The sequence below is a fragment of the Channa argus genome, chromosome 5 (assembly GCF_033026475.1).
Source record: "Channa argus isolate prfri chromosome 5, Channa argus male v1.0, whole genome shotgun sequence".
Lineage (NCBI taxonomy): Eukaryota > Metazoa > Chordata > Actinopteri > Anabantiformes > Channidae > Channa > Channa argus.
The window spans coordinates 29,223,760-29,248,778 of NC_090201.1; the positions used below are offsets into that span (position 1 = coordinate 29,223,760).

The following is a 25,019-nucleotide window of genomic DNA, read 5'->3' on the forward strand; positions in this document are numbered from 1 at the left end:
AAAGAAAAATCAGGGGAGAGAGGTGACAAATGGTATTGTACAAATGTATTTATTCAAAACAATACACAAAGATTTACAGCTGCCATTGAAGGCTGGATGTTCATATCTTATAAAATACTTAAAATCCTCTTCATCAAACATTTATAAAGAAATAAAAAGCAATTTCCATATTTGATAGCTTATTTGATAGCATATTTCAAAGCTCAAAACCAAACAAGACTGAACATAAAAATTATTGGTTAGTTTACAGAGTAATATTTAAACTGAGAAACCAGATTATTTCAATCTAAGTGAAACATCACAAATACATAATTGTTAACATAACCCTTTCCACACATATGTGCATAGTATATACATTTTGAAACTATAATACACAAACTATAACTACACTAGTTTCTGTATGTACACACATATATACAGGTTACACAGGGTCACACCTTTACAAGTTTACTAACAATTTACACGTTTGTATCTTTCTATATACAAATTTTATGTTCCAATACATAAAAACAAAATAGCTTTGCAATGACCTTTTTAAAAAACTGAAAGCAATGACTTAATTTGGTTCATTTGCAGTTGTCAGAATAATAATAATAATAATAATAATAATAATAATACTAATAACTAGAAAAGGCAATTTCCGAGGAAATTACGTGGGAGAGCTGTTAAGTCGCCGGTAGAGGCCGACTGCTCCGAAACTGCAGGGAGCGGAGGTTTTCGCACGTTCAAAGCCGAAAACGCCGAAGACATAAATACGAACAAAAGGAGAAACAAAGAAGATGACAGTAAAAATAAAAAAACTAAAGTCCAGGGGAAGTTGAATTCAGAAAATAAAAAAAAGTAAAAAAGTAAATAAAAGTAAATAAAATAAAGTAAATAAGTAAAAAGTTAATATTTAAAGTGTAAAGAAACAAAAAAAGAAGCAAAGTAAAAAGTTGCTATTAAAAGTGTAAAGAAAAAAGGAAGAAGTGAAAAAGTAACAAGTTGAAATAACAAAAGTTAAAAGTAGTAAGAAACAAAGGAAAAAGGTAAATATTCAAAGTTAAAAGAAACAAAGAAAGAAGCAAAGTAAGTTGCTAATAAAAGTGTAAAGAAAAAAGCTAGAAGTAACTACTTAGAAATGAAGGAACCATTTTAATGCTGAAAAACTGTTAAAAAGTTGAAAAGAGCTTTTAATTTGAAAGTGTGTTTCCTGTCTGTGAGGGTGTGTGTGTGTGTGTAGGGAGACTTCACCACAAAGTCATTTTAGCATTTAAATGCTAAAAAGTGGATAAAATATTATGAAAGGCTTTTATTTTGAAAGGGTGTTTCCTGCCTGTGAGGGAGTTTGTCTCCACTGTGTATGTTGAGGGAGAAAAACTCAGGTAAAGTGTGTGGACACAGCTCTGAGGCTGATCACATGATCTCATGCAGCTGTGTCCGTTACCATGACAATGACTGCTGCCTGCCTGCTGAGTCATGTGAGCCAAATGCAAAGGCAGGGTGGGACAGTGCGGAGACTATGCCTCGCCAAATTCTCAAAATATGAAAAAGTATTAGTCCTATCAAAAAAATTCAAAAACTGAGGCTTCAACGAATACACTGATGTACTTTATTTGAAGATACTCTATAAAATGAAGGCGTGGTGGCTATTTTAAAACAGCCCCCGTTTGTGATTTGATGAGAATTTCAGAACCTCTTTTATAATGGGCTCCAATGGGAGTTTCAGACGACACTCTCTGCTTCTGGACCCTTACAGAAAGATTCATCAGTCTTGTCACTATGAGAGTTACATTTCCTGAAAGAACACAAAAATACATACGTTTTGATGTATAGTTTGTTTATGTAAGATTAAAGTTGACTGAAGATGGAAAAGAAGTAAAAAAGTTGCGTGTGATGTCACTCACTCTAGCTGCTCCAACATTACGCAATAAACACTAATGGAAAAGTTGAAAAAGCTCCAAAGGTGCCTAAAACTAAAACTGCAATTATTCACAGAAACACAGAAAAAGTTGAAAGGGACTAGACCTGTATAAACTTTAAATGAAGTTTCTACTTCAAAGTATGACGATAGAAAAGGCAGATCAAAAGAAGCAAGTTGAAGGGAAGTTTTAAGTCCCTTCCATTCATTTTCTATGGGAAGAAAAATTGATAAAAACTGAAATATAACAAAAAGTATAAAAGTTATTAATGAGAAAAGTAATAACCCCCATGTCCTAAAGGGACCTACGTTTAGGAAGTGGAACGAAGTTTCTACGACAAACTGTCTAGGAATAGATAGTGACCAAAGAACGCTCTATAATAATAATAACTAGAATGGGCATTTCCTACCGAAAATGCGTGTGAACATTGTAGAAGCGACAGCACTCGAACAATAAAAATCCTTTGCAGTATGTACAGCGGAGCAATAGAGGCAACACTGTAACATGTGAAGCATTTCATCATGGGGCAGCTGTCCACAAAGATCCATCACGTTAGCATGTGTAGTTTTTGAGATATTGAACTATTTAGAAGTGACAGCACATGAAACAATTAAGTTTTCAATTGCTATTCACCGACTCTCCAGCAGATGGCAGCCTGTCCAAAGGAATCAACTGTTGCCATCTTGCCCTTCAACACTAATGAAGTTCTGAATATAAAATGACAAAAATAAAAGCACCCACCATATCGCCCCCCAGTAGGGAAACAACGTGAAATTGATCTGTGTGTTCAGGGCAGTGTCCTGCATGTATGTGTAAAGTTTCATTCAAGTCAGTCATTGCATTAGCTTAAAAAAAAAAAGATCAAAAAAACTGCAGTACCGCCAACGTACTAGTAATAGTAATAAAGGCACTGGCATAATATAGAAGTGAAATCAGAATTTTTTTTTTTTTTTTGGAGTTAAAAAACGAGTTATATAAATGACCACACGATGGTGCTAGAGAGCCCTTGCTGTAACATGTGAAGCACTTCATCATGGGACAGTACTAGACAAATGGAAGAATCCGTAATAATAATAATAATAATAATAATAATAAAATTAAATACTGGAAACAACAATAGTGTGATTGCTTTCAGTAGCTTTCAGCAATCACACTAATAATAATAATATTAAGGCAAAATACAGTTCAGTAAATTGGCAAGAGCCCAAACAATTCCCCTAATATGGTAGAGTCCTCAGGTCACATATCTAAAAGTCCTTGAGCAACACACACCCCAACTTCTGGTGAGCATAGTGTGTGCGAGTGCGAATGAGTGAATAAGAGTGTCAATATGTAGCCAAGCGCTATACAAATGCAGACCATTTATCATTTACAACAGCTGTGCAAGATTTGGTCCCTCAGATGGTCCTTGAAGATAACCTGCCAAAATAAAAAAAATTAAAAATTAATTAGTTTTTTCAGTGTATCAGTGTAATAATTTTAGTTTCCAACTCTGACCACAACATAAAGATTATGAATACGTAGGCATTAGTCACTGACCATTTGATAAATGAAAGTATTTGTTAATGTTGGGTAGTACACTGGTTAATGTGGTGGCAGCATTTTATGGACGAAATACGTTTTTCATATACTACTATACAGTCACATAAATCATCCACTATTTGTAATCATTTGGTACTAAAGCGCATTATATTATTCCCCAATAGATGGGCTGTTCAATGTGTGAAGAGGGGGATCCTGTTGATTGACTTATTCTTGGGGATAATTCATACTTTTAATGTCCAAGATCTAACATTTAAATTTATAAAACACATAATTGTCCACAGCTTACTCCTTTTAACAAGACATTGTCGTGATGTACAGTAACTATGCACTTACAGCTGGAAGAGGCTTTGCTACATTGCTGTTGTAGATTGCAAAATAGTAAACAGATGGAGCATTAAGACGTAAAAGCAGAGAAGTTTTCTGGTTTAAATTTTTTTTTATTTTAAAAGCAGATCAAAGACTAGCTGTGGCTGGCGACACTAGCAACAAGGTGCATCATCAGAAAAGGTGTTGAAAAATCATGAATGGATTACACGTGGTGGATTTTAGCACCAGTGAAACAGTTAAGTGGGGAGAGAAAAAAAAACACTTCGAATATCACTTATAGAGAAATTTCTCTCCGGGCACTTATTGTATGTGTTAAGACAAGCAAGGGGTTGAGTGTCGTCATTTTGTTATTTCTAACAAAATTACTAATGTTACAGTTCATCATTACACAGACATGGTCCTTTTACAGACACTGTTGTTGTAGTTCAAAAGCAGAATAATATCCCATTAGCTGCTATATCTTATTTTAGTCAGGACTGTCAATTTTTACTTTAAAGTTACTTTAAAGCAGTGGTAGGTGTTAATGTACAAATATTTAGGCAATATTTGATCTTCTGTAGCCATTTATAATCACCTTTATTGATCCCAGTGCCCCTTAAATTAAATGTAAACATATAGACTGTTTTGCCATCTCACCTTTCCTATCTATACAGCCAGTATATTTATATGATTAAAAATACTACTTTAGATAGTAAATGTTTACAAGAGCACCCATTTCTTCATAGATATAGCCTCTTAATTTCACAAAGTGCACCTGAGGGATGCATTTAACCACTATAGAGGGTACAGTGAACATGCCCCCCAAACCCCTCTACAGGGTCCCAAGTTCACTCAACAAAGTCTGAGGAAATCTGGTGGGAAACATTGTTAATGCACATTTAAGTTTGGAATGTTATATTTGTTAACTGGAAAACCAAGACAATTGCTGCTGCTGACCAACAGGGCGCCGGTGGAAATTGGGCTACTGTTGGTCAAAGACGGAGAGGAGGAAAGGGTGTTCATAGGCAGAGCGTGAAGAGGAAATCCAAGAGTGTAGGATTGACAGTAGGGACTTTGAATGTTGGGACTATGACAGGGAAGGCTAGAGAGTTGGTTGACATTATGCACAGAAGGAAGGTGGATATACTGTGTGTCCAGGAGACCAGGTGGAAAGGTAGAAAGGCTAAAAGCTTAGGAGCAGGGTTCAAGTTGTTCTACCATGGGTCAGATAGGAAGAGAAATGGAATAGGAGTTATTCTGAAAGAGGAGTTGGTGAAGAATGTTCTAGAGATGAAGAGATGAAGTTGACCAGTCTGAAGCTGGAAATTCAAGGCATGATGTTCAAGGTTGTGAGTGGTTATGCCCCACAGGTAGGATGTGAGTTAGAAGAGATGAGAGAAATTCTGGAGTGAGTTAGATGAAGGGATTCAGAGCATCCCCAGTGGTAAGAGAGTAGTGATTTGTGCACATTTCACTTTCTTCCTGAAGGAACATAGGGTGACATATAAGGATGTCAGGAGGCGCTTCCAGACAACTAGAGCACTACAGCTAATGTGATCAAGGAGACCAGGAGAGTACTTGTTGTGTCATCGGGAAAGAGGAAAGTGGACAAGGAGACTTGAACGAGAAAGTTCATGAGTGTATACAGGGAAAGAGGTTAGCTAAGAAGAAGTGGGACACTGAGAGGACTGAAGAGAGTAGACAGGAGTACAGGGAGATGCAGCGTAAGGTGAAGGTAGAGATGGCAAAGGCCAAACAAAGAGCATATGAGGACTTGTATGTTAGGTTGGACACTAAAGAGGGAGAGGTGGATTTGTACAGGTTGGCCAGACAAAGAGATAGTGTACTGGTGCCCATTTTTAAGAACAAGGGAGATGAGCAGAGCTGTGGCAACTACAGAGGAATAAAGTTGATGAGCCAAATAATGAAGTTGTGGGAAAGAGTAGTGGAAGCTAGGCTAAGGACAGAGGTGAGCATTTGTGAGCAGCAATATGGTTTCATGCCTAGAAAGAGTCCAACAGATGCAGTATCTGCTTGAGGATGCTGATGTGAAGTACAGAGAAGGTCATAGGGAGTTGCATTGTGTTTTTGTAGACTTAGAGAAAGCGTATGACAGGGTGCCGAGAGAGGAGATGTGGTATTGTATGAGGAAGTCTGGAATGAACTGGAGGTAGCAGAGCTTAAGATGTCGAGGTTCTCTTTGGGAGTGACGAGGATGGACAGGATCAGGAATGAATACATCAGAGGGGCAGCTCATGTTAGATGTTTTGGAGATAAAGTCAGCTGGCCTGTCTGACTTTTTGAGTCAGATTGAGGTGATTTGGACATGTTCTGAGGAGAGACTGTGAAAAATCGGTAGAAGGATGCTGAGGTTGGAGCTGCCAGGCAAAAGATCCAGAGGAAGACGAAAGAGGAGATTTATTGATGTAGTGAGAGACGACATAAAGTTAGTTGGTGTGAAAGAAGAAGAAGAAGAAGAAGAAGAAGAGCGCTGTTTAATTTTATTAGCTTCAATTTAATTTCCCGTTTTTACCTCAGGAGAAAATGCATCAAAATCTCATATATATGCTTACTTGTCGCGTAAAATGAATCTCACAGTTTAGAATCTGAATCTGATACCAAATGAACAGGACTAGATCAAAGTATCTGCCATGTTGATGTCCATAAATGTCTGTATTGTGATGTATTTAAACGTACCAGTCTTTCGATGCTTGATGTGCTTTATTATTAAATACACAGCTAGAGGTGCACCAACAGTTAGAACTCCAGAAACCCACCCACTAGTTAGCAGGCAGGCTGATTTACAGGGTTTGTCCTCAAATGATTTATCTGAAAGACATTACAGTAATTTAATGAAACACAGTGTAACTGCATGTCATGTGCAATACACTAGCCACAGACTACACAAAACAACAAAAAGGGCTAGTGATCTATGAAACCTAAAAACACATGACAAATAAAAAATATCTGAAGAGAAGTAAACTGTCTATAGTGTCATATACATTCTCACCAAAGAAAGGCAAATAGATGTCATCCTCAATCATGTGGTTGATGTCCTCCTGTGTGACTATACAGTAGAACCGGCTTGTTGTCGTCTTGGTCACAGTGGTGATGAGGGTGACAAAGTAGCGACCCCCTTTGTACGAGACCACTGGCTTCTCAGCTGGAAGGACATTTCCATCACTGTCCTGCCACTCCACTTTAGGTTGTGGATAAGCAGCTTGAACCTCACACTTTAAGAGAATTCCATTTTTGGTGTAATTAAGTATCTTGATATGTGGTTGTTGGGCTGAACCTGTAAACACATAAACCTTAGTTTATGAAAAACATGTATGCTGGGTGCTTTCCCTTAATATTAAGGGGCTACGGACAAGGTGAAACAGAAAATTTAGTAATTATTGAAAATAGAAAAAAAAACTAAAAACAGTTCTGTTCTGAACTGTCCGTTAGTTAATGAAGAGAAATTATCGCTTGGTGACAAGACTTGAAGCGCTACAATTCGAATGAAAAGTGTCTGAATTAGATTGTATTCAGTTTGTTCCTGGTGGGGAGCTAAACGTAGCTAATGAGCAAACAGCTGTCTGCACACATCAGAGTGATGTCTTATTAACACAAACACTGCAGATGAATTGACATTAGTGAGCAGACTATTTCTGTCCCACCTGCACTTAATGATTATTAATTAGTGATGCGTTAGTTTTGATTGGCCCCAATCTCTCAGACTGCTTTTTACCCATAGATCTCACTGAGCTAACTTTAATTATTAACTCATCTAAACTAACAACCTGTCTGACCGTATTCCAACTAAACTGCTCAACTGCTTTAGTGATAATTGTATATGTAACAAGTGTAAAGTTTTTGCAGCTTTGGAGGCGAGGCTCACGGAATTGGAAGTGCGGCTCTGCACCATGGAAAACAATTCAGCTAGTCAGGCCCCGGTAGCTGGAGCAGGCCAACCTAGCGTAGCCCCTGTTAGCTGTCCCCCGGCAGTTCCCGAGCAGCCGTGAAGCCAGTCCGGCTGGGTGACGGTTCGTAAGAGATCTAATGCTAAACAGACACCCGAGATTCACGTTTCTAATCTATTTATTTCCACTCAGTGACACACTCACTGAGAAACCAACTCTGGTAATTGGCAGCTCTATAGTCAGAAAGGTGAAGTTAGAGACTCCAGCGGCCGTAGTCAAATGCCTCCCTGGGGCCAGAGCGAGCGTGAATCATATTTGAAACTCCTGGGTAAAAATAAACGTAAATACAGTAATATTATTATTCAACCGAGAGTTAATGACGCCCGATTACACAAATCAGAGGTCACTAAAAAGAACGTTGAATCGATGTGTAACTTTGCCAATACAATGTCAGACTCCGTAGTTTTCTCTGGACCAAATCTGACCAGTGACGACATGTACACCCGCATGTAGTCATTCAACCGCTGGCTGTCTAGGTGGTGCCCAGCAAACGATGTGGGCTACATAGACAATTGGAAACGTTTTTGGGGAAAACCTAGGCTGATTAGGAGAGATGGCATCCATCCTACTTTAGATGGTGCAGCTTTCTTATCCAGAAATATGGGTGGTTTTATTAAACAACCAAAAGAATGACAATCTAGAGTTGAGCCTAGGATGCAGAGATCCAGTCCTACACGCCTCTCTGCAGTGTCCTTACAACCGTCACCCCCCTACAACTCCCACATACCTATAGAGACTGTGTCTGTTCCCCGACCTAAATTACATAAAGTAAATATGACAACAAGAGGAGTTAATCATAATAACCTAATAAAAGTTAAGACTACTCCTCTTACAGAACAAAACCCCAAAACTATTAAATGTGGATTATTAAATATCAGATCTCTGTTAGTAAATGACTTAATAAGTGATCATCAATTCGATTTATTCTGTCTCACTGAAACTTGGTTGCAGCAGGAAGAATATGTCAGTTTAAATGAGTCAACCCCCCCAAGTCATATTAATTATCATGTTCCTAGAAGCACAGGCCGAGGTGGAGGAGTTGCAGCAATCTTCCATTGTAGCTTATCAATAAACCCTAGACCTAAACATAGTTATAACTCATTTGAGAGCCTTACTCTTAGCCTTTCACACCCAAACTGGAAAACTCAAAAACCACTATTATTTGTTATCGTGTACCGTCCTCCAGTCCTTTATTCAGAGTTTTTGATTGAATTTTCAGATTTTCTATCTGACTTATGTACAGATAAAGTCATGATAGTGGGTAACTTTAACATTCATGTAGATGCTGACAGTAACTGCCTGAGCACTGCGTTTAATTCATTATTAGATTTAATTGTTTTTTCTCAAAATGTAAATAAACCCACTCACTGTTTTAGTCACACGTTAGACCTTGTCCTTACGTGTGGAATTGAAACGGATAATTTAACAATATTTCCTCACAACTCTCTTCTGTCTGACCATTTTTTAATAACATTTGAATTTACAATAACGGACAATACAACAGTTAGGGAAAAATCCACTATAGCAGATGCTTAAGAAAAAAAGCTGTCAACAAATTTAAAGAAATTATTCTTTCATCATTTGCTTCACCATATGTTAATACAATGGAAAGTAGCCACCTTAATGTTACTCCTGCACAAGTAGATTATCTTGTTGACAATTCTGCAGCCTCACTGGTTTAAACCAACAACCTGTCTGCTAGACCCTATTCTAACTAGGCTAATCAAGGAAGCTTTACTCTTAATAGATAGGTTCATATTAGATATCATCAATCTATCTTTAGATAGCAGGCTATGTACCACAGGCCTATAAGGTAGCTGTAATTAAACCACTACTTAAAAAACCCTGTCGTGACCAAGGTGTTTTAGCCAATTACAGACCAATATCTAATCTCCCATTTATTTCTAAAATCCTTAAAAAGTAGTTGCAAAACAACTATGTGACCACCTGTACAGGAATAATTTGATGGAAGACTTTCAGTCAGGATCTGGTAAAAATCACCAATGATCTTCTCGTGGCCTCAGTATAATGGGCTTGTCTCTATACTTGTTCCGTTAGATCTTAGTGCAGCATTTGATACCATTGATCACAACATTTTATTACATAGACTGGAACATGAAATTGGGATTAAAGAAAATCCACTAGGTTGGTTTAAATCTTATCTATCTGATAGGCTTCAATTTGTTCATGTTAATTATGAATCCTCCATGCACACAAAGGTTAGCTATTGAGTTCCACAAGGCTCTGTGTTAGGACCAATACTTGTTACTTTATATATGTCTCCTTTAGGCAACATTATTAGAAAACACTCCATAAATTTCCACTGCTATGCTGATAATACTCAGCCATATTTATCTATGGAACCAGATGAAAATATTCAGTTAATAAAGCTTCAAGCATGCCTACAAGACATAAAGGCCTGGATGTCCCACAATTTTTTACTTCTAAACTCAGACAAAACTTAAGTCATAGTATTTGGGCCCAAAAATCTCAGAGATATGATGTCCAACCATATCGTTACACTAGATGGCTTAAGTCTGGCCTAAAGTACTACTGCAAGGAACCCTGGAGTTATTTTTGACCAGGATTTGTCCTTTACCTGACATATAAAACAAATCTCTAGAATAGCCTTCTTCCACCTACGGAACATTGCCAAAATTAGGAGCATCCTGTCTCAAAGTGATGCCGAAAAAGTGGTCCATGCATTTGTTACCTCTAGGTTGGACTACTGTAATTCCCAACTTTCAGGATGCCCCAGTAACTCCCTAAAGAGCCTGCAATTAATCCAAAATGAGGCAGCAAGAGTGCTGACTGGAACTAGCAAGAGAGACCATATTTCACCTTCACTAGCTTCTCTCCATTGGCTTCCCATTAAATCTAGAATATAATTTAAATCCCTGCTTCTTACATATAAATCTCTGACTGGTCAGGCTCCATCATATATAGAAGATCTCATAGCACCATATCATCCCAGTATACCACTTCATTTTCAGAATGCAGGCCTACTTGTGGTTCCCAGAATTTCCAAAGGTAGAATGGGAGGTAGAGCTTTTAGCTATCAAGCTCCTCTCCTGTGGAACCAGCTCGCAGTTCAGATTCGGGAAGCAGACACCCTCACTACTTTTAAGTCTAGGCCTAAAACCTTCCTCTTAAATAAAGCATATAGTTAGTTATAGTTATGCTGCTATAGGCTTAGACTGCTGGGGGACCCACCCCCCGATGCACTGAGCTCCTTTCCTCCTCTTGACCCTCTCTCCCCACAATTATCACAACTGTATGTCATTAACTCTGTGTGTTCTCTCCCGTAATTGTCTTTGTCCTTCTCTGTCCCCCTCTCTCTGTCCCTTTCTGCATGTTTCCCTGGCTTTGAAGCTGTGTGTCTTCCAGCGTGCAGCTACTGGTCCTACCAATCTGCCTAGTGTTTTCCTCTTGCTTTTTGTTGCTCTGTTCTTTTCTCTCTTTATTTCGACTCACTCCAACCGGTCAAGGCAGATGGCCGTCCACCCTGAGCCTGGTTCTGCTGGAGGTTTCTTCCGTTAAAAGGAGTTTTTCCTCTCCACTGTTGCCTATGGCTTGCTCCAGGGGGAATTTTTGGGTTCTCTCTATACATCTTTATAATCTTGACTTTATTCTGTAAAGTGCCCTGAGATTACTTTGTTGTAAATTGGCGCTATATAAATGTTGAGTATAAAAGTTGAAAGGAAGCTTTACCCTTAATAGATACATTCATATTAGATATCATAAATCTATTTTTAGAAACAGGCTATGTACCACAGGCCTATAAGGTAGCTGTAATTAAACCATTACTTAAAAAACCCTGTCTTGACTCAGGTGTTTTAGCCTATTACAGACCAATAACAAATCTCCCCTTTATTTCTAAAATAATTGAAAAAGTAGTTGCAAAACAATTATGTGACCACCTTCATAAGAATAATTTGTATGAAGACTTTCAGTCAGGATTTAGAGATCATCATAGTACAGAAACAGCACTGGTAAAAGTCACCAACAATCTTCTCATGGCATCAGATAATGGGCTAGTCTCTATACTATCTCTATAGATTTCAATTTGTTCATGTCAATGATGAATCCTCCATGCACACAAAGGTTAGTAATAGAGTTCCACAAGGCTCTTTGTTAAGACCAATACTTTTTACCTTTTAAGATGGATTGAATTATAGGTGAGTAAAGATTTTAACGATCATTATGTGAAGTGTGTGTTACAGTTCTCTAAAGCCTATTGTCATTTAGATTTGAGTAGCTTCAAGTTGATTTTCAGACAATGTAGCAAACAATGTTTTAATTAACTGCAATTCTCCAATAATAATATTAAGCTCCAGAAACTGATCTTTGCTGTGACTTTTACTCATTAGGAATAAACATGTTACATCTCAATATTGCGTGTCTACACTTGTACTTCTTGTATTCACTTAAGGCTGGATAGTGGACAAAACGTCTACTTTGTGGGAAAGTAATTATTACAAACATTACAATGTGTTTGAGCCTAGATATGCAAAACACTTAATGTAAATAAACAAAACAAGGTATACCACCAATGGACTGTATGGCACTAGCGCTTAGGGAACGGCAGAACACATTTAACTTCATGATCAGTAAAATATTCACTAAGCAGACGATTTTATCCAAAGCAGGTTACAAGTGCGGTACAAAGCAAGCAAGAATCTAAGTCAAGGAGAAAACATCAAAGCAAAATCCTATCAGAAAAGTGTTCAACTTTCACGAGATGCAACTGCAAGAAAGAGCAGAAAGGAAGTTTTTTTTTTAATAGATTTAGGCGGAGTCTCACCTAATACAGATTTTGACCGATCTATTAATTTACTTCCTGAAAGACAAAAAATAAAAATTGTTAAATTAAAGAAATTTAAATCAACATAATGACAAAACTATTATAAACTTTGAAGTTGGTGCAAAATGCTGAGGATTTCAATTCAATTCAACTTTATTTATATAGCCCCAATAGCGAGAAGGACAAAGACAACTATGGGAGAAAACACACAGAGTTAATAATATACAGTTGTGACAATTGTGGGGTGAGAGGAGAGGAGAGAGGGTCAATAGGATGAAAGGAGCTCATCGGGGGGTGGGTCCCCCAGCAGTCTAAGCCTATAGCAGAATAACTATAATAAACTATAAGCCTTACGTTAACCCTTTATACTCCAGAAAGCCTTTTTCTTTGTTTTACCATGTGTTCTTTTCAGCAGATCCCTGTTCTCCTCCGCAGACGGAGGACATGGCGTCCTACTAGGGGACGACATGTTTCTCACCTGCGCACTCTCACCCAGACCACTTTGTCACCAGCCTCTTTTTCTCTTGCCCTGTGGAACTGCCAGTCTGCAGTGAACAAGGCCGACTTAATTCCAGCTTTTGCTACAAAGTCAGCTGTTCACCTACTTGGACTTACAGAAACCTGGATCATGGCACAGAACACGGCCACCCCAGCTGCACTCTCTGCCAATTTTTCATTCTCTCACACTCCTCGCTCATCAGGTCGGGGTTGTGGGACTGGACTTCTCATCAATGACACCTGGAAGTTTTCCTCGACAGCACCACTCAGCAATCTGTCTTCTCTGGAATATCATGCCGTTAGGATCATGGCACCGATTGCAATCCAGGTGATTGTGATATATCGACCACTGCGGCCAGCTGGGGAACTTCTGTGATGAACTGGACATGTTGCTGTCCCCCTTCCCGGAACATGGCACTCCTCTTACGTCATGGGAGACCTGAACATCCACCTGGACAATGCGGCTGATTTGTTTGCTGTTCTAAACACATTTGACCTGAGTCTGGTCTCCACTCCTCCGACCCACAAAGCTGGCACCTCTTTCAACTTCTTTACCAACAAGGTGGCAGCCATCAGCTCACAGTTCTCTCCTCCAGATGATGACATCCGTCTAACTTCTTCCAACACTGCATTGCTCTCATCATTTGCAATTCTGACTGAGGATGATGTATCCACCTTCTTCCTCTCTGCACTCTGGATCCAATCCCTTCCACTCTTCTTCAAGCAGTTGCACCCACGCTAATGCCAGCTATTACACAAGTCACCAACACATCTCTCAAAAAAGGGACTTTTCCAACCTCTTTCAAGCAGGCCTTGATTACCCCACTGCGCAAGAAGCCTTGATCCCTCTGTAGTGGAGAACTACAGACCTGTCTCCCTCCTTCCTTTTCTGGCCAAGACAATGGAACGAGCAGTCTTCAACCAACTCAGACTTCCTTTCCAAGAACAACTTCCTCGATGTAAACCAGTCTGGCTTTAAGAGGGGTCACTCAACAGAAACTGCACTCCTGACTGTTCTTACCTATCGGGATGAACTTTCCAGATATCCTGGCGGGGGCATCTTTCTCAGTCTCATCGCCTCTCTACCGGTGTGCCGCAGGACACAGTTCTTGGTCGTTTTCTCTTTTCTATCTATAATTTATCCCTAGGTTCCATCATTCACTCACGACTGTGGGCGACTGTGGCGCAGGAAGGTAGAGCGGTTGTCCACCAATCTCACAATTGTTGGTTCAATCCCCGGCTCCTCCGGTCACATGTCGAAGTGTCCTTGACGCAAGACACTGAACCCCAACTTAGTTGCTCCCGGTGAGTGTTGGCCAGCTGCATAGCAGCTCCCCCATCGGTGTATGAATGTGTGTGTGATTGTGAGTGTGAATGGGTAAATAAGAAGCAGTGTAAAGCGCTTTGAGTGCCAATAGGTAGAAAAGCGCTATATAAGTGCAGAACATTTACATTTACTCACATGGTCTTTCCTATCACCGCTACGCTGATGACACACAGCTCTTCCTGTCCTTTCCACCGGACGACTCCCCTGTCTCATCGCGCATTTCTGCATGTCTCTCAGACATCTCAGCCTGGATGAGTGAGAGACATCTTCAACTCAACCTCTCTAAGACCGAAGTCCTTGTCTTCCTAGCCAGACCTTCGACACAACACAACATCAGCATCAACATGGGATCTACAGTGATTGTCCCCACTAAATTGGCCAAAAATCTGGGGGTCATCATCAACGACCAACTGAGCTTTAAGGACCACATCGTCGTAACATAAGCTTGTATTACACAAACACCTGCTCTTGTAAAACATAACCAGCTAACGTTTACAAATTCCACATTTCACCTATATTAGCTTCGCTAGCTTAGCAGTTATCTGTTAGCAATGGCTTCTCTGTCTCCCTCTGTCTCTCCTTCTCTCACTTGCTCGTTGTGTCTCATGTTCAGTTTTTCCTCTGCCTCCTTTAGTGATAATTGTATATGTAACAAGTGTAAAGTTTTTGCAGCTTTGGATGCGAGGCTCACGGAATTGGAATTGCGGCTCTGCACCATGGAAAACAATTCAGCTAGTCAGGCCCCGGTAGCTGGAGCAGGCCAACCTAGCGTAGCCCCTGTTAGCTATCTCCCAGCAGTTCCCGAGCAGCTGGGAAGCCAGTCCGGCTGGGTGAGGGTTGGTAAGACATATATTGCTAAAAGGACGCCCGAGGTTCACCACCAGTCGGTTCACGTTTTTTAATCAATTTTCCCCACTCAGCGAAAAATTGGCAGCTCTATAGTCAGAAACGTGAAGTTAAAGACTGCAGCGGACGTAGTCAAATGCCTCCCTGGGGCCAGAGCGGGCGACGTTGAATCATATTTGAAACTCCTGGCTAAAGATAAACGTACATATGGTAAGATTATTATTCACACGAGGGTTAATGCCTCCCGATTACACAAATCAGAGGTCACTAAAATGAACGTTGAATCAATGTGTAACTTTGCCAATACAATGTCGGACTCCGTAGTTTTCTCTGGACTCCTGCCAAATCTGACCAGTGACGACATGTACACCCACATGTCGTCATTCAACCGCTGGGCGTCTAGGTGGTGTCCAGCAAACGATGTGGGCTACATAGACAATTGGAAACGTTTTTGGGGAAAACCTAGGCTGATTAGGAGAGATGGCATCCATCCTACTTTAGATGGTGCAGCTTTCTTATCCAGAAATATGGCTGGTTTTATTAGACAACCAAAAGAATGACAATCTAGAGTTGAGCCTAGGATGCAGAGATCCAGTCCTACACGCCTCTCTGCAGTGCCCTTACAACCGTCACCCCCCTACAACTCCCACATACCTATAGAGACTGTGTCTGTTCCCTGACCAACTAAATTACATAAACTAAAAACGACAACAAGAGGAGTTAATCATGATAACCTAATAAAAGTTAAGACTATTCCTCTTCCAAAACAAAAACCCAAAACTATTAAATGTGGATTATTACATATCAGATCTCTCTCTTCCAAATCTCTGTTAGTAAATGACTTAATAAGCGATAATCAATTTGATTTATTTTGTCTCACTGAAACTTGGTTGCAGCAGGAAGAATATGTCAGTTTAAATGAGTCAACCCCCCCAAGTCATATAAATTATCATGTTCCTAGAAGCACAGGCCGAGGTGGAGGAGTTGCAGCAATCTTCCATTCTAGCTTATCAATAAACCCTAGACCTAAACATAGTTATAACTAATTTGAGAGCCTTACTCTTAACCTTTCACACCTAAACTGGAAAATTCAAAAACGTATATCATCATATCATCCCAAAATATTATTTGTTATCGTGTACCGTCCTCCAGTACCTTATTTAGAATTTTTAATTGAATTTTCTGATTTTCTATCTGATTTAGTGCTTAGTAAAGATAAAGTCATTATAGTGGGTGACTTTAACATTCACGTAGATGCTGACAGTAACTGCCTGAGCACTGCGTTTAATTCATTATAAGATTTAATTGTTTTTTCTCAAAATGTAAATAAACCCACTCACTGTTTTAGTCACACATTAGACCTTGTCCTTACGTATGAAATTGAAACGGATAATTTAACAATGTTTCCTCACAACTCTCTTCTGTCTGACCATTTTTTAATAACATTTGAATTTACAATAACTACAAATACGGCAGTTAGGGAAAAAATCCACTATAGCAGATGCTTAAGTAAAAAAGCTGTCAAAAAATTTAAATAAATTATTCTTTCATCATTTGCTTCACCATTTGTCAATACAATGGAAAGTAGCCACCTTAATGTTACTCCTGCAGGCTGCAGATTATCTTGTTGACAATTCTGCAGCCTCACTACGTACAATACTCGATAGTGTTGCCCCTCTGAAAAAGAAGGCAGTAAATCAGAAGAGGTGATCTCCATGGTATAGTTCACAAACACGCAACCTTAAACAGGCAACACGAAAGTTAGAAAGGAAATGGTGTTCTGCTGCTAGACCCTATTCCAACTAGACTGCTCAAGGAAGCTTTACCCTTAATAGATACGTTCGTATTAGATATCATCAATCTATCTTTAAAAACAGGCTATGTACCACAGGCCTATAAGGTAGCTGTAATTAAACCAATACTTAAAAAACCCTGTCGTGACCAAAGTGTTTTAGCCAATTAAAGACCAATATCTAATCTTCCCTTTATTTGTAAAATCCTTGAAAAAGTAGTGGCAAATGTGATCACCTTTACAGGAATCATTTGTATGAAGACTTTCAGTCAGGATTTAGAGTTCATCAAAGTACAGAAACAGCACTGGTAAGATTCACCAACGATCTGCTCCCAGTTCAGATTCGGGAAGCAGACACCCTCTCTACTTTTAAGTCTAGGCTCAAAACCATCCTCTTTGATAAACCTTATACTTAGTTATAGTTATGCTGCTATAGGCTTAGATTGCTGGGGCCCCCCTCCTCCTGTCACTCTCTCCACTCCTCTCACTTCAAAATTGTCACTACTGTATGACATTAATTCTGTGTGTTCTCTCCCATAGTTGTCTTTGACCTTCTCTGCCCCCCTCTCTCTGTCCCTTTCTGCAGGTGTCCCCAGCTTTGAAGCTGTGTGTCTTCCAGCGTGCAGCTACTGGTCCTACCAACCTGCCCGATGATTTGTTTTTGCTTTTTGTTGCTCTGTTCTTATCTTTCTTCACTTTCGACTCAGCCCAACCAGTCAAGGCACTGCTGCCCAGGGCTTGCTCAAGGGGAATTGTTGGGTTCTCTCTATACATCTTTATAGTCTTGATTTTATTCTGTGCTTTATTCTCAAGTGCATTGTGATGACTTTGTTGTCAATTGGCGCTATATAAAGTTGAATTGAATTGAACTCTGCTTGATTAGTTCTGCAGCTTATTCTTTATTGTAACTTAATAATGACTAATACCTAAATGCTTTGCAGTGTGCCGTACTTTAAACGTATTATTATTTCTGGTATACTGCATGAAGACTGCATGAAAATCTAACCTAAAATGACAGAAAAAGTTATTTCTAAATCAAGAAAAGTACTCACCCACATAAAGTTCAATTTTAAAAATTTGAGGATGTGGTTTACTATGTGGAAAAATGCAAGAGTAATTGCCACTGTCCGTCACTGTTGAATTTTGGATAAGTATGGAAGCGTTGCCAAACATCAATTGCCCTGGAAAATGTGAGACTCGTCCTTTAAATTGCTGATCTTGACCTGTACGACCAATGTTGTAATGAATACCAGCATCATACAGAAAAACCTCTTTCTTGTCATCCTTCTTCCAGTCAAAGACTGTCTGAACAATGTTCTCCCTGGTGTTCAGGGAGCAGGGTAAGACAGCATCATTCCCTTCTTTACTGACCACTGTGACAACATTTGGCTCTGAAAAAGAAGCATAATACAATCATTAAGGATTATGGTGGAGTAATCAGGTTAAGCTAGAAAACAAAAAACACCTGGCCCAAAAACAGCAACTGTTCACCTTTTCGTTTTTTTTCCCCCACTATGTTTTTATGTTATATCAGCTTGGAATAACAGGTATGTTAAACTAAGCTGCTGTTCAGTTATTTACTTTACAGTCACTCACAAGGCATTACTATACACACTAGATATGATTGGGCATGAGGGCTATTAGGTTGTTAAATTTATTTCCTGGAATATCAATGCTTATAGTAACCCAAAGAGGAGGAGGGTTTTGTCATATCTTAAGAATAAGAGGGTTTATGTGGCTTTTATACAAGAATCACATCTATCAGCAAATGAAGCATTAAAGTTTAGAAGGGACTTGGTTGAGCACGTGGCCCATTTATCTTGTTCCATCTAAACAGAATCACGATCTTGGTTAATAAGAGGCTGGATTTTGTCATGCTCAACAGATTTAAAGATGATGCAGGGATGGTTGTGTGTATTGAGGCTATCCTCAATGGAATAAGACTGGTTTTGTGTAACATCTATGCCCCTAATAAGAAGGACCCTGAGTTTACTAACAAGATTAATAAAATTGTGGGGGAAAAGGAAGGGCAAGTGAATATAGGTGAAGATTTTAACCTGTCATAGATGCCATGTTAGACAAGAATTCATGAAAAAGTTCTCAATACCAAGAGATGGGGCAGCCATTCATTTATTAATGGATGATATTTAGTGACTGGCAAACCCACAGGAGAGTACAAACGTTTCTCTCACCGTCATAAGTCCCATTCCAGAACAGATTTTTTTCTTAATATCAAAATCATGTCGAAAAATTTGGAAAAGCATGCTTGTGTAATGCATGCTTGTGTTGTGTAGCATCCCCTCTTTTAACAACTATCTGTAAATTTATAGGAAGTGAGGAGACCAGTTGCTGGAGTTTTAGCAGAGGAATGTTGTCCCATTCTTGTCTGATTTAGCAGTCCTGGGCCTTTGTTTCCGGATTTTTTGTTTTATGATGCACCAAATGTTTTCTATTGATGAAAGGTCTGGACTGCAGACAGGTCAGTTCAGCACCTGGACATTTCTCCTGTGAAGCCATGCTGTCGTGATAGATGCAGTATTTTGATTAGCATTGTCTTGCTGAAATATGCAAGGTCTTCCCTGAAAGAGACGTTGTCTGGATGGGAGCATATGGTGCTCTAAAACCTCTACGTACTTTTTAACATGGATGGAGCCTTTCCAGATGTGTAAGCTGCGCACCCTATAGGTACTAAAGCAACCCTAAATCCCATACCATCAGATACGCAGGCATTAGAACAGTCTGCTGATAAAGAGGAGAGGGACCAGCTTATTAATACACAGGACATGGTTTTTTCTTTGCATGATAAAGCTTTACATTTGTGGATTGTACAGTGAACTGTGTTCACAGACAGTGATTTCTGGAAGTGTTCCTGAGCCCATGCAGTGATGTCCAGTAGAGAATCATTCCTGTTTTTAATGCAGTGCCGCCTGAGGGCCCGAAGATCACTTGCATCCAGTTTTGACCTTTGGCCTTGTCCTTTTTGTACAGACATTCCTTCTTATTCTCTGAATTTTTTGTTCATATTATTTAATGTAGATGGTGGGATCTTCAAAGTTGTTGCAATTTTAAGGAAAAGTTTTCTGAAATTGTTCCACAAGTTTTAGACACAATTTCTCACAGACTTGTGAACCTCTGTCCAGAGAGGCTCTACCTTCATGAAATTCTCCTTTTATACCCAGTCATGTTACTGACCTGTTGCCACTTAACCCAGTTAGTTGTCAAATGCTCCTCCATTTGTTTTTGATTTGCAGCAATTACTCCTCCAGCCTTTTTTTTGCCCCTCTTCCAACTTTTTTGGGTTGGACCCTAACCCTTCCCCTGCCATCAAACTCAAAATTAGCTAATATTTTCTATGAAATGGTCAAATGTCTCAGTTTCAACATCTGATATGTTGTTTATGTTCTATTGTGAAGAAAATATGGGTTAAGATTTGCAAATCATTGCATTCTGTTTTTATTTACATTTTATACATAGTCCCAATTTTTTTTGAATTGGGGTTGTATTTTGGACTTGCCAGTGCCTGCCATTAACATTTTGCATTTTTTTGACACCAGAAACAGTTTTTCTGCAGACAAACATTGTACCAAACACAGTGAAGTGGTGAAAATTAAAACACACCTGACAAAATATGAATACTGACATTTACTTACAGTAAGGACTGGCTACATAACAAAATCTCCTGTCTGCACTACAGTTCAACAGCAGCCCAAAAATTGAAGTCTCCAAAACTGAATCAACTCCTCTGAGTGTGAACACAAACTGAAGATTATCACCTTCATGAAGGAGGATTTACTGCAGGACTGTTGGATTAGAATGGCTTAGCTTGATTCCAATAAACTTACAACTGAGTGGGAATTTATTCATCAACATCTACAACAACAAATTCCCCACATCCGTCCCTGTCACTGATCTCTGCTGACAGCTACAGCTGCTACATTAATATTATGTTGTTTTTACTGTCCGCACAACAATGGGACAGTGTTAATTTCGAGCCCTGCTGCACAGCTCCACGCGTATGTGTCATTATCAAATTTAAATAAATAAGAATGGTATAAAATATATTGCCCTCATATTACCACAATTACTTGATGATACAATGCTGTGCCTGACACTGAAGTGTTCTCCATATTAGAGGACATTGTCTGCAAAAAGGTCTGCTCACTTCCCAGAGAGACATGAAGACATCTTCATTTTTGTGAAAATTCATTTAAAGTACTGGGCTTCAATAATTTTTCAAATATGTTGAAACCATATTTGAAGAAGCAGGAAAAAATTTCACAGACCTGATAGAGCCAGAAGAGCATCTTGCCATGTTTCTGAGCCAAAATATTGCATTGATGGGGGGGGAAGAATAACTTAAAACAATGCACATTTTTTCATTTGACAAAACTAAGATACCCTATGAAAGCATGTGTGTGTGTTTTTAACATATTTGGAGATATGGATATCTAATCTAAACATAAAAGTAATATAACTAAACAATTAATACGGAAAAAAAGCCTTTTTAAAACTTTCTGTAAAATGTAATAAAAAAATGCCGTTTCTGTTGAGGAACAAATTATGACATCCCTACATTTATTTATTTTTTATCTCTCTCTCTCTCTCTCACACACACACTATATCAAATTAGGTGCACATGATTAAAACATCATTACTCAAATACTCTAAACGCTTCACACTACTTCTACACTACCGATGGGGGAGCTGCTATGCAGCTGGCCAACACTCACCAGGAGCCACTAAATTGGGGGATTGGTGAACCACTCTCCCTTCTCTCTGTGCCACAGTTACTCTCAGCATTTTGAAGGATGCTATTTAAACATCAGACATTTAGTTTGGTGTGCTTCTGACTGTTTAAGTGAGAGTGAACACCATGGTGAGATAGAAAGAGCTGTCTGAGAACTTCAGAAAGAAGATTGTGACAGCTTATGCGTCTGGTAAAGGACTTAAAAAGAATAAAAAAGAATATGAAATCAGCTATTGCCCTGTCCGAGAAATAGTCTACAAGTGGAGGACATCAAAACAACTGCCAACTTGCCCAGGTCTAGATGTCCAAGCAAGAGCCACATACCACCTGTGAAGCATGGAGGCGGAAGTGTTAAAATATGGGGATGCTTTGCTGCATTAAGACCTGGCCTGCTCACCATCATAGACTCCACCATGAATTATTCTGTGTATTAGAGGGTGCTTGAGGAACATGTGAGACCATCTGTATAAAAATTACAATGACCCAAAAGATACCAGTATATCCAACAAGGACTGACTAAAAACTAAGAAATGGAGAATCCTGGAATTGGCGATTCAAAACCAAGATTTTAATCTCTGAGGAGATGCTGTTGGGTGATTTGAAATTGGTGATACATGCAAGAAACCCCTCAAACATCTCATAGCTGATAGAATTCTGCATTGAGGATTGGCCCATACTTTCTTCAGACTGATGTCAGAGACTGGTAGATGGCTAAGTGTCTTAGTTAAGTTTCAGCCAAAGGGGTTAAACATTAGGAGGAAGTGTGTCCTAACTTATTCCGAATTTAGAACACGCATTTTGTAGGTATCGTTTATTTTAAAAGTAAACCACAGTTGATATTTGTTGTTTAACTCTAATTAAATCACTATTTTCCAGGAATAAATAAAAACAAGATTAGACATCGACATGTGAATATTTCTTAATAAAGAACTGAATATTTAACGGGGTGTCCTAATTTTTAGAGTTCAGTAACTAACTTCAGTAACTAGCACAACAGGCCATTAACATAAACAAAAGTCAAGTGACGATCATCATAAAACAAAAAGATATTTTGTTTATACTTTTGTCGCCTTTTCTGGAAATGAAATTTGTAGTTAAGCAAAGTAGATTTCTCCAAAGAGTAGCATTATTGTATTTTAACATCTTCAGTTTGAAGACTTTGTTTGGGATTATAACCCTTTTACAGATAGTTCCTAAAGTTTAGGATTTCAAATGTAATTCGACCCTTCACTAATAAATGTTCCACTGTGGCGACCCTGAACTCACGGGATAAGCCGAAAAGAACAACAACAACTAATAAATGTTCCATGCGCAGCTGTTTCAACACAGCTCATTGTGGGTATAAAAGTACTCATTTTAAGATGACTGAATTTGCCATCTAGATTTAGGTATGGTTGAGGTTGAGTTGCCAGGTACTATAAAGTAAAAAAATATATAATAGGCCCAAAAAGCTATTACAGTTGTCAAGGGTAGTTACTCAAATTCAGCTGTTGTGCTCATTCATCTTCTTTTCCTTTGGGCTGTTCCCTTTCAGGGGTCGCCACAGCGAATCATGTGCCTCCATCTAACTCTGTCCTCTGCATCCTCTTCACTCACACCAACTAACTTCATGTCCTCTCTCACTACATCCATAAATATCCTCTTTGATTCACATGATACTAGTAAACTGCAAATCAGCTGGTAGCCCAAAACCTACATTTTGTTCAGCACAGTAAATGTAAAATAAAAAGACTCACTGTCATTGCTTTACTCAGGTTTAGAGCAGCTCCTGACATGCTGACAAACCCACACTATGGTAGCTTACACAGCGCTTTACAGTGTTGCTTCTTATTCACCTTTTCACACGTTATGATGTGATATTTAACAAGCTAAAAGTGAAAATAATTGTTTGATTCACCAAACAACTATATGACTGCAACCTAGCGATTTAATGTTAAACCCCTTTGACATAGGCGTATTCTATCAGAGTTCGTGCCTCAAAAAATCTAATAAATAATGTTAAAGAATAAACAAATACATAATGTTAAATCTAAACAAACAAATAATGTTAGCATTGATGCTACGTAGTAAACATTAACGCTACATTTCTTACCATTCATTATTCCAACTACCAACGGTACTGCAGACAGGTACAGAACAGGGTAAAACAACCACAAATGTGCCGAAGTCATCGACTTCATTATAACTTTAAACATGATGAAGTGATGAATTATATCAACCCTAAGATAACCAGCTTCGTTTAAGAATACCCGGAAGCAAACAGATTCTTCTTCTACCTTGGGGTATAATGGCAGCCGGATTTGAAATACTGCCATCTGCTGGCCACCTCTCCCTCACCCATCAAGTAAAAACTTTATATTTGTTGTGTCAACTATATATTTTAGATTATGTGATTGCACCTGACGGCAAGACAAATTCCTAGTACTGTTAGGTGTTTTTAACTGTGCCTGGCAATAAACAGTTTCTGATTCTGATCATGGCCTCTCCCTCAGCTATGTACTTCCTACAGTTTAATATAACATGCTCCACCCTTTCTAACTTCTGACATTCTTCACAAAGCCCAGATATTTGTCTATTAAGTGAAAAGTACTATTTAAATTACTGTCCCCTATTCATAGCCTGGTCATTACCACCTCCTCCTTTCTATTTCCTCCCTTTCTCCTTCTGAATCTAAAATTGTTTTAGATGGAGTACAATTGTCTACCCTTCTTTTCCTGATCCCAGTACTGCTGCCACTCTTTATTGATTTCTTCCCATACAATGTTCTTTCCTTCCACCTTCGAAAGTTTAATATTGACTTCCATATTTAACTGTTTAACAGCTTGCTTTGCCATCTTATCCACTCTCTCATTCCCTACAATTTCTATGTGGGCAAGGACCCAGATTAATGTTACATCTGTTCCTTGTCTTACTATTGCAGAGTGTATCATGAATGCTTCCATCAATAAGTCTGGCCGTCATGTTGATGTACCTGATCTAATACCAGACACTACTGCTCTTAACTGTAACATGGTTAATAATATGCTCCCTCCATGTTAGCCTTACATCCTAATCTACTTGTTCTAAATCCATACACCTTTAATGGATACTTCTCTCTCACCCTCTTTGCTGTGATCACCATTACTTTTGTCTTCAGTTGAAAACCTAAAGCTCCACTTCATTCCCCATGTCGCTACTTTATTTATTCCTTATTTTGATATTGTGATGAACAACAGACAAACTGGCATAAACGAGGGCGACTAATGTGTTGTCTTCATTGTTTCAACAGCTGCCGTATTCGGAAGTCAG

General features: G+C 38.9%; 1 protein-coding gene across 2 annotated transcripts; it reads right to left on the bottom strand.

The window, feature by feature from the left end:
- Positions 1-85: 85 nt before the first annotated feature.
- On the bottom strand, positions 86-23,985 carry LOC137128241 (butyrophilin-like protein 10). 2 transcript variants are annotated; one of them, XM_067506076.1, is made up of 6 exons: positions 23,824-23,985; positions 18,037-18,375; positions 12,522-12,557; positions 6,763-7,047; positions 6,450-6,581; positions 86-3,320 (listed from the first exon to the last, which is right to left on the bottom strand). In XM_067506076.1, the coding sequence occupies exons 1-6, from the start codon at positions 23,924-23,926 to the stop codon at positions 3,271-3,273; spliced, it is 945 nt and encodes a 314-aa protein (XP_067362177.1). In that variant the 5' UTR covers positions 23,927-23,985; the 3' UTR covers positions 86-3,270. The 2 variants fall into 2 exon arrangements, with proteins under 2 accessions (XP_067362177.1, XP_067362178.1); XM_067506077.1 differs by lacking the exon at positions 12,522-12,557.
- Between the last annotated feature and the right edge of the window lie 1,034 nt (positions 23,986-25,019).